Here is a 10,728-nt window from a genome sequence, read left to right on the forward strand (position 1 = left end):
TGCAGATGAAAATTACGACCACCACGACCACGGCTAGCTGTCAGTTGTATGTTGTCAATGAAGAAAAAATGTCTAACCATGGAAGACCGATAACTGCAATGCATTCGTACCCCTTTCTTGCCAATTGTTTAGTGGAATGGTAGGTAGTGCCATACTGGCTACAAGACATTAATTTAGAGAATATAAGACCGTTATTTTAAATTTTAAAATTATAAGTAAACACTGACTTATGAGCAAGCAGTAAAGAATTAATATGGATGTATGAGTTTAATACTGTAAAAATCTATTATTCGGAGATTATTAGAAAGAAATGTCCCAAGGAAAAATGGATTGCGCTATCCTACAACAAAATCCCCTGACGCACAGTTTCGCTGAATTGGGCTTTGTTTCTAAAAATTGTCCACTTGTAGCTCCTTTATTTCTCAGCTACATATATAGATTTTCACCTCTCAGATGTAGAGTTCGGCAAATTCGTTCAAGAAAGGGTTCGATCGTTTTGAGTTCGCTTCGCAATAAAACTATGTCGCTTATTTCGTTCCATATTTCATTTGAGTTCAATAGTACATTGGTCCACGTTAATTAATTATTAAAATTAAATTAGGGATTCAGCTCTACTTAAAAATGGCGCCCAAATGATATCATTATTACTAATCGTTGACTTTGTAATAGTAATTTTGGTTTATGCTGGTAAAATCACGTTATGTTATTAACATATTAAAACTCCTAAAACGGATCATCAAAACGTCATTGATGATCGGCCGCAGAAATCAGAATCAGTTCCCAACTACCCTGCAAACCTTAATTAGTATCAGCAAATTTCTTATAGAAAACTAAACCCATCAAAAGGTCGTAATATGCTTTCAGCCTCTTGAGGGTATGGCGCCCAACCATAGTCTTCTCAGTTTAACGAATTCAGCATTTCAAAAATATTATTCTTATACTTTCGTATGAGTACGAAACATGCCAAAAATCTGAGCAAGCATTTTTTGTGGAACATGAATATTATCTAAACAAAATCTTGTTATTTTGCAACCCAGACAACATCTATGACGCCTCAGAAAAATGATCTATTGAAGTCTGAACGGTGTTCTGGTAGTATTGAATATTTGACTTTGTGTTTCACTTACGTATGTATGCTCAAATTTGGCTGCAGAGCTTACCATAGATCGGCCTCATTGTTTGCTGAAATTATCTTGACAAACGCATGATATAGAAAACAACTTATTTAGAAAGAATTTCATTATGTATAACATATAGTACAGGGTTATCCATTTCACATGGGATTTCAACTGTTTTTATACCCTTCACCTTGCACCACATTGTGGTACAGGGTATTATGTTTGTAACAGGCAAAAGGAAACGAGATAGAATATGCATAGAATCCTTTTGAGAATTTACATAGAATCACTTTTTCGATTTATGCATGTTCTCCGTTTTCCCATGTTATATTGTAAAGGACAGGTCGCATTTATTATCCGAATTGGAGGAAATTTGGCACAGATCATTTATTTGGCCTAATAACGAACCCTACTGAAATTAGGAAAAATCGGTTCAGATTTAGATGTAGCTCCCATATACATTTTCATCCGATTTTAGGTAAACAGTTAACCAAAGTCCCTATATGTCCTTCGATTTGCACGAAATTTGGCAAAGCGTACTTAATTAAGTCTAGAACGATGTGTGTTAAATTTCGTGAAAATCGGTTCAGATTTAGATATAGCTCCCATATATCGACGCCTCCGAACCATAGTACGCTAAGTCGACTTATCATGTTTTAAAATTCTTTACGTTTTTAGATACTACGGTCCTTAATTTATATTCTCTGAAATTTTTTCGGATTTCGATATAGCTCCAATATATATTTTCGACCGATTTTATGTAAATGGTGCATCAAAGTCTTTATATATATATATATCCTTGGATTTGCACGAAATTTTGCATTGCGTTTTTTTGAAATTGGTGCAGATACAGCCATAGCTTCCGTATGTATTTCGAACAGGTGTCTGATTGAGATTAAATTTTTAACAGTGTGGCGTACAGAATAGCGTGTATCAATTTTGCTATAAATCGTTTTCCATAAATTTGTCCCATGGTACGCAGACGACTCTAGATCGGCCTGACTGAAATAAAATTTATCATAGGTTGGAGAAAGGCATGAGTATGTTCCTTCGAGGGAACATTCAACTATATATCTGACCAAAATTTGCAGAATGACATGTTTAATTTCATGTTAATGGAAAAAAATGAGACGTCTGTTAAAATTCATCTGTTTAATATACCCATAGTGGTGAAGGGTATCATATAGTCGGACCCTTCCCACTTTACTACTTTCCTTACTGGTTTTTCTAATCAGTTAGAAGACTAACATTGACGGAAATGGATCGATAAACTATCACACAACGCATGGAAATCCACATATCGTGCTTAAGGCGGAGATTATGGATTTCATAATCGTAAAACTGAAGAAAATTGTCGTGTTTGGGGTTCTGAGAATCTTCAATATACTTGATGATTCTCAGAACCCAAAATCAGTCCGTTACATCCGGAAACGATGCTTGGTCCGAATGTGTGATGGAAATACAACGGATACATGTTACATACCACACAATATGCCTTCATTGCAAGATATATTTCCTAGCCGCGAAATACCTCGAATGGTTGCATCAAGTGAGCACGGAGATCGATTTGACACGATTAGACTTTTTTGTGGCTACCCGAAAGACCGACAAATTCGGTCTTCTAATATTGCGCATAATGACTTTGGGTTTAGAAACACCTACAATGGGTATCAGAAGCCAAAGCACAAAAATTCATATTTTTCACATACGTCATTAATAGACAGTCTATATGTGGTGCATGCGAAAGCAAAAAAAGTAAATCCTTACTCATTCTACGTCTTCCTCCTAAAGTCGTTTGTGGAGACAATATTACATCCTGGACGAAATGTGAACATTTAAATTTCTATTTCGATATCCGAAAACAAAAAAGCGAAATTGGTGTTACTAATCTAATTAAATATTTTTGTTTAAGTTCAGATAGACCAATTTAATTCGGTTTTTGTGCGCAGTTGAACTTGACATTATGCGCAGTGGGCTTGAGTTGATTCAATTCCAGTGCGCAGTGACCCTGTTTAGTTGCAATATCATAATTTTCAAGGCTGCATTCGATAGACAGTCCATGTGTGGTGCACAGAAATTAGCGTAGGTAATATCATATATAAAATTTGGAAAATGTACAAATTAACTATGTATTTAGAATGCGGCGCCCAATCGTAATATTATCCGTACAAAAGTGAAATAAACCCTATACTCTTGATCAAAATTTTCGAGGTGTTTTCAGGACAACGTTCTCGTAGGATTAAATATATTCGTTGCGTTTGGAAAATAAATTTTCACTCTTCGAATATTTGACCGGCTTATTTTTTCCCCAGAATTTCACACCAAAGTTCAATCGACAGTGGTCTGCACTCTTTCACATGGTAATGGCGTCTGTATTTTGGAATGAGCATAGAATAATTTTCATTGATTATTAAATAGCGCTATTGAAAGGGAACTAATTTTCGCGTCCAGCTCATTTTTCAGACTATGGGAGATAAAAAAAATTTTTACATTTTTTTAATTTTATTGAATGAAAGCAAAAATTATCGGAAATAGCATCAAATTTTAGAATAAGTTTAGATTTGTTCGAATTGGTCACCTTTGGCACGAATTATGGCCTTCAAACGGCCAATGAAACCGTCACACGCTGCCCGAATGTGGTTCTGCGGTAATTTGGCCCATTCCCGGCGAAGTGCTTGCTTGAGGTGATCGACACTTTGGTATTTTTTAGTGCCAACCTTGTTTTCCAAAATACTCCAGACACAATAGTCCAACGGATTGGTATCCGAAGATTTTGGTGGCCATTGTGCACTGAAAATGAAGCGAGGAACCTCATTTTGTAACCATTCTTGGTTGGCGCGTGCTGACTGCGATGGTGCTGAGTCCTGTTGGAATGTCCCTGGTCTGCGGCCAAAATGTTTGCGTGCCCAAGGCTTTAAGACACCCTCCAGAATATTTTTGCAATAGTATTCGGTATTTATTCTGCCACGGTTGATTAATACGAGGGGAGAGCGACCATCGGCTGTTATGGCGGCCCACACCATCACCATGGCCGGCGCTTGAGTTCTGGTGGCCAACCGAAGGTGCAAATTTTCAGCTGACTTCTTTGGCAAGTAAACACGATCATTTTGTTTGATTGCAAACTGCTGGATAACGATGTTTTCTCATCGGAGAAAACCAAATTCGGCCAAGCGAAGCAACTCTTTAGGTCTATTGAGTCTATTTATACCCTTCACCACACTGTGGTACAGGGTATTATGTATTTGTGCATATGTTCCTTTTGAGAATATCCATATCCACATGGTTCCTTTTGAGAATATCCATGGAATCACTTTCTAAGTCGATTTATGCACCGTCCGTCCGTCTGTCTGCCCATGTTAAATTGTAAACAAAGTAAGAATAGTTTCGTCCGATTTTGAGTAAATAGGGCACGAAAACTCCAAAATAAGGCCTATTGACACACAATTTTGGACAACGTACTGTAGTTAGTATAACCTACTGTAGTTAGTATAATCCGTCCAGATTTAGATATATAGTTTCGTCCGATTTTCAGTAAATGGGGCACCAAAACTCCAAAATATGGCCAATTGACACAAAATTTTGCAGAACGTTCTGAAGTTAGTATAACCAACTTTATGGAAAGTTTTTGATGGTCCAACACAGCTCCAAAATATGGCCGATTGGCACAAAATTGTGCACAACGTACTAAAGTTAGTGTAACCTACGGAGTGGAAAGTTTCGCTGAAATCGTTTCAGATTTAGATATAGCTCCCATATATAGTTTCGTCCGATCTTCAGTAAATGGAGCACCAAAGCTCCAAAATATGGCCGATTGGCACACAATTTTGCAGAACGTTCTGAAGTTAGTGTAACCTACGGTGCGGAAAGTTTTGCTGAAATCGGTTCAGATTTAGATATAGCTTCAATATATAGTTTCGTCCGATTTTCAGTTAATGGTCCACCACAGCTCCAAAATATGGCCGATTGGCACAAAATTTCGCACAACCGATTTTAGGTCAATAATGAACCAAAGACCCACAATATGGCCTGTGGGCATAAAATGTCCTGAAGTTAGTTTAGCTCTCATATATATTTTTGTCCGATTTGGAGTAAATAATGCACCAAGAACCCAAAATATGGCCGATATACTCAAAACGTACTGAAGTTAGTATAACCTTGAACGTTGAAATCGGTTCGGATTTGGATATAGCTTTCATATATATTTTTCCCCGATTTAAAGCAAATGGTGCACCAAACCCCTCATTTTTGTCAGGTTGATACGAAATTTTGCACAAAGTACAAAAATGAGCAAAGAATGACGTATCTGCGTTTTGTAGAAATGCAAACATAGCCCGACTTCATGTTAATTGAGCTCCAAGTAATCAAGAGATGTCCGATTGAGATTTGCTTTAAGGGAACCCCACCCATTCTCGATTTTACTTTTTCAAGATTTTCAATGGGCTGGTAAATCAATACCAATGCTTGTTAAGGTTTGAACCTTTGCACATATATATTTGAAGATTTAAAAGAGAAGAAAAATAATTTACAAAAAAATTTTGTTATTGTTTTGTTGTTGTTTTTTGTAATTAAAAAAAAGTCCTTATTTTTGATGGCGGGCATCATAACTCCTCACTGGAACATCGGATTTTCCGAAAATTCCAACGGTGTTAGAAAGAGTACATGTATGGTTCTGTGGGAACTAGGATTATTGACTTCGCTCTAAAATTAACAAAATGGTGGACCTTGAATATATATTTTTGAAAATAACCGATTTTTTACCAAGAACCAAGTTAAAAAATAAGGAACCCAAAATATCACCGATTGGCTTTAAAACGTACTGAGTTAGCTATAACCAGAGAAACGTTGCAAAATTTGGAACCGATTGGATATATTAGTTTTTGAGTTAAAGCAAATGGTGCCAAACGCCATTTTTGTCAAAAAAAATTTTTGAGAAAAACGCGTTTAAAAATGAGAAGGCCTTCAGCCGTCACCTGATGCTGACACAATAAATCGGCTATATCTTCAAGAGTTCTTGAGATTTTCACTTGAAATTTTGTAGAGACTTCATGTTAATTAAGCTCCAATTAATCAAGAGTTGTCCGAATGAGTTTTGCTTTAAATTGATTTATATAATTTGATTTAAATTGATTTATATAAACAAACGTCTCTATAATGACATGTTTATGAATTGATCTAAATCGGTTCACATTTAGATAAATATAAAATATTTTAGTTCATCCAATTTCATGTTAATGGTCCTGTTGAATGTGGTGAAGGGTATCATAAAGACGACTTTACTATTTTCCTTACGGGATTATACTTGTGAAAGGTACAACAATATAACATGAATATTCTTGATGTAGCCAATTCAGATCCTTCTTACAAAATGGTAAATTTTCTAGAACGGATTTGATAAACAATTGACTGCAACACCATTGCATACAATCAAGTGATTTTATGTGGCAGCGCCACTTTATCAATAATTCACACACTCACTCTGTTCGCACACAATGCCAATATGAAAATCGATACAATAAAAACAACACAAAAAATAGCATTTGACTTTGAACCAGCACTAGAAAACAAGCCTCCAAAATTTAACAAAAATTTACGCTTTTTTGGCCATTGATTCGATCGACGCGTCGTTGGTGTTGCAAGAAAAAAACACGAAGTAAATGTTGCAGAGACACTGGCAGTGGTGGCTAGTTCCTCTCTCTCTATGGCTGTCTGTCCGTCTCTGTGTGTTTAACACCAGCAGCCAGCCATTGATTAATTTATGATGCGGCGCACAAAGTGCCATGGATGGACTTTATGGCTTTCAGGGCCAAAAAGTGTTACACAAAAAATAGAAAAAACGAACAGAATGTCTGATCGCATGGCATTGGCAGGCTGGATGGCTGACTGGACACCACTAGACGATCATTGACGATAGCCAATAGACCAAGCGAAGAGACAAGAGCAAATTGGGGTGAACATAAAGTTTATCTATCGGCAACTAAGTCAACGTCTTATTTGGACATTTTTGCATAAGTTGTTGTAGTTCGTTGTAGAATGGAGCGGATACGAAGCCTGCTTCTAGTATTACTCCAGCGTTGAGTGTGGCTACGTAGAGTGTGTGGTGTCATTGTGAATATTTTTGTGGCTTAAAGGCTTTGATGTTAGTTAACTATCCTAAAGTGTCATGTTCATGTCCAAGATTTTTGTTGTTATCGTTAGCTGTTGTTCTTGTTGTTGTTGTTACAGTTACTATTTTGTTATTTTAATAGCCAATTACTCACTCAGTCACTTTTCGATTGCGGGGTTTTTTTTGTTCTCTTTTGGCCTATCTTACACTTGGGCCACCATGGTCGCCAATTGTTTAGTTGTTGTTGTTGCTGTTGTATTACAATAATCGATCAAACAAACATTCTATTGCTGATAAATTAATGGGTTCTAGCAGATCATTGTGACACTTGATCATTAAAAGGCCATAAAATAATAAATGTTCTATATGTATACTATTTTTTGGAAGTTAGTGGAAGCCAGAACGCCGGCTTGTTGGTGGGTGAGCTGGTGAGTCGCAAGATTTAGTTGATGTTGGTTTTGGTTCTTTTGAAGTTCACAAAATTCTTGTACAACAACAATGACACCAATCTTTATTTTTCAGAGTTAATTTAAAATTATAAATAAGACAATCCTTTACAGAAATCAAAATACGAACAGGGTGTTCCAAATGGGGATGATGCGTAATGACAAAATTTTGTTGTTGATCTACAAATAACCCTGTCAATTTCCAACTGTCTATGAAAATTCACACCACCTTCATCTAGTCTGTAAAAAATGTATTCGGCTTCAGCTATTTTATAAGGTATACATACTTCAGAATCTATAGACTAATATAATGTCTGACTTTTACTATTTATTAAGACTCCCCTAGATCTTCTTATTTTATTATTAAAGAATTACTTATTTCTTGGCCTACAACGATAATACACAGTAAACTATAATAAAAACCAGTAAGGAAAGTAGTAAAGTCGGACGGGGCCGACTATATGATACCCTTCACCAACAGATGAATCCTAACAGACGTCGCATTTTTAAAGGACCAGTAAAATGAAATTGGATACATAAATATGTCATTCTGCAGCCGATACTACATTTTTCATTTGGATATAGAAGCTATATCTAAATCTGAACCGATTTCAGGAAACTTAACACACATCATTCTAGACCTAATTCATCACGCTGTGCCAAATTTCGTGCAAATCGAAAGATATATAGGGACTGTGGTGCACCATTTACCTTAAATCGGACGAAACTATATATGGGAGCTATATCTAAATCTGATCCGATTTTCTCGAAAGTTTGCTCACATCATTCTGGACCTAATTAAGTACTCTGTGCCAAATTTCGTGCAAATCGAATGATATATAGGGACTGTGGTGCACCATTTACCTTAAATCGGACGAAACTATATATGGGAGCTATATCTACATCTGATCCGATTTTCTCGAAAGTTTGCTCACATCATTCTGGACCTAATTCAATACTCTATGCCAAATTTCGTACAAATCGAAAGATATAGGGGAGACTGGGGCACCTTCGGCATCGGGGCACCTTCGGCAATCGCGTTTTCGATATGAAGCTCTCACCGTACATCACTAGTTTCGATATATAGGTATAGAGTATCGAAATAAATAAATGACACAAAGTTTGAAATTTCTAGCTAATAAGCTTATTTAGATACATGGGTTTTTGTATTTTTATAGATGTTTCTGTAATATTTCAATTCCATTTCGTAACTATTTCGTGTATAAAACTTTTGAAATTTTTAAGACAATATTATTAAAAAGAGGTTAACTACGATGTGTATTATTATAGAAATATTTAAAAATATAATGTTTTTACAAAATTGATCAAAAAAATTAAAAAAAACTATAAAAAGTATATTCGGGGTACATTCGGCATTTTAAAGTGGGGCACATTCGGCCATATACAGATTTGCAATATTATTTCCTTAAAATGTTTTTGAGTTTGTCTTTAAAACTAATCCTTTAATATGGTTCGAAATTGCATACATATATGAGATCAAACGTGCTTGTATTGACGAAAATGCGATAGAAAACCCCTATTTCTGATGGTGTGTGTGACCTTGAGATGTAAACGTCCGCTGCTAGAAAATAAAGCCCTATAATTCAAACATTGTGTGGCGTATTAAAACCAAATCGAGCCTTAAGAGGATCAGAATTTCCACCAGACTGATAGCGATGACAATTACCCGGCTATGACTATGGTGCCGAATGTGCCCCATCAAATGCCGAAGCTACCCCGGGTTGGGGCACATCGGCGAATTTGACTTTTTTTACAAAACTGTAAAATTTTTTAACTAATACTATTTTTTATATCTTTTTGGTACTATTTTTTATAATTTAGTGTCAGAGGACAGTAATCAGCCATAAAGTTGTTATATATGTTGAATAAGTACTGAGATATAGAGATCTAAAAAAAAGTGCCGAAGGTGCCCCAGTCTCCCCTATAGGGTCTTTGGTACACCATTTACCTTAAATCGGACGAAAATATATATCGAAGCTATATCTAAATCTGAACCGATTTTTCCCAATTTCAATAGGGTTCGTCCTTGGGCGGACGGACGGACACACGGACATGCATAAATCGACTCAGGAAGTGATTTTATGCATATTCTCAAAAGGAACCATGGGTCTATCTCGATTATTTTTGCCTGTTACAAACATATGTACAAAGACATAATACCCTGTACCACACGGTATTGAAGGGTATAAAAACCGGGAATTCCCAGGTAACATTCCAGCCCATCAATACCCCCATTTTATACAGGATAAAAATCCATTGTTAATTATTAGAAGCAACACAAAGGCATCGGTTTAGTCGGAAAAGAAGGAAGGCCCATGGACAATAATGTTCAAGACTATTTTATTATTGGTCTTGGCCACTGTCGTGTGTGCCGCACCCCAAGCCCGTATTGTTGGTGGCCGTGACGTGGATATTGTAAAACATCACTATTTGGTATCGATACGCTATAAGTCCACATCCAATGATGTGTATATACACAAATATGCCGGCACCATCTATTTCAAACGTGCTGTCATTACTGGCGCCCAATGTGTGGTGGGCATTAAAGCCGGAGAAAAAGTGACGACTGTGACGACTGTGCCTTATACTGCCCCAAAGTGCGTACATCATGCCACCTACTCCGATTGGACTGTGTATTATGATATTGCTGTGATCATTATTAATGATGTATTCGACTTCTATTATCCTCTGTTTAAACCAATTAAAATATGTCATTTACGTCCGGCCAATGGACGTTTGGTAACCCTTACCGGTTGGGATTATCAGCAGATAATGGTCCTTCGACAAGGGCACTTTCTGAAGCGCGAGTAGATGTACCTGTGTACATCTAGGGACCCTGTCTTCGTCACATCCAAGAAGTCGATATGCTTTAACATTTTTATAAAGACGCTCTGCTTCCATTCCAAAACGACCTAGTATTATAAAATACCACGGATCTGGTCCAGATCAAGACAATATAATAAGAAAGTCACCCTGCTTCAATACTTTAACTTCAAGTCCGTCAGTTCTACTCCCCTAACTCGCCTATAAAGACAATCAT

At 36.6% G+C, this 10,728-nt stretch overlaps 1 protein-coding gene across 1 annotated transcript; it reads left to right on the plus strand.

The window, feature by feature from the left end:
- The first annotated feature begins 10,013 nt into the window (after nt 1–10,013).
- LOC133337144 (trypsin zeta-like) lies at nt 10,014–10,499 on the plus strand. Its single transcript, XM_061545434.1, has one exon. It carries the CDS (start codon nt 10,014–10,016, stop codon nt 10,497–10,499), a length of 486 nt encoding a protein of 161 aa, XP_061401418.1.
- Nucleotides 10,500–10,728: the final 229 nt, after the last annotated feature.

This window comes from Musca vetustissima, unplaced genomic scaffold (genome assembly GCF_032173495.1).
Source record: "Musca vetustissima isolate MV318-11 ecotype Yass unplaced genomic scaffold, APGP_CSIRO_Mvet_v1 utg51661, whole genome shotgun sequence".
Lineage (NCBI taxonomy): Eukaryota > Metazoa > Arthropoda > Insecta > Diptera > Muscidae > Musca > Musca vetustissima.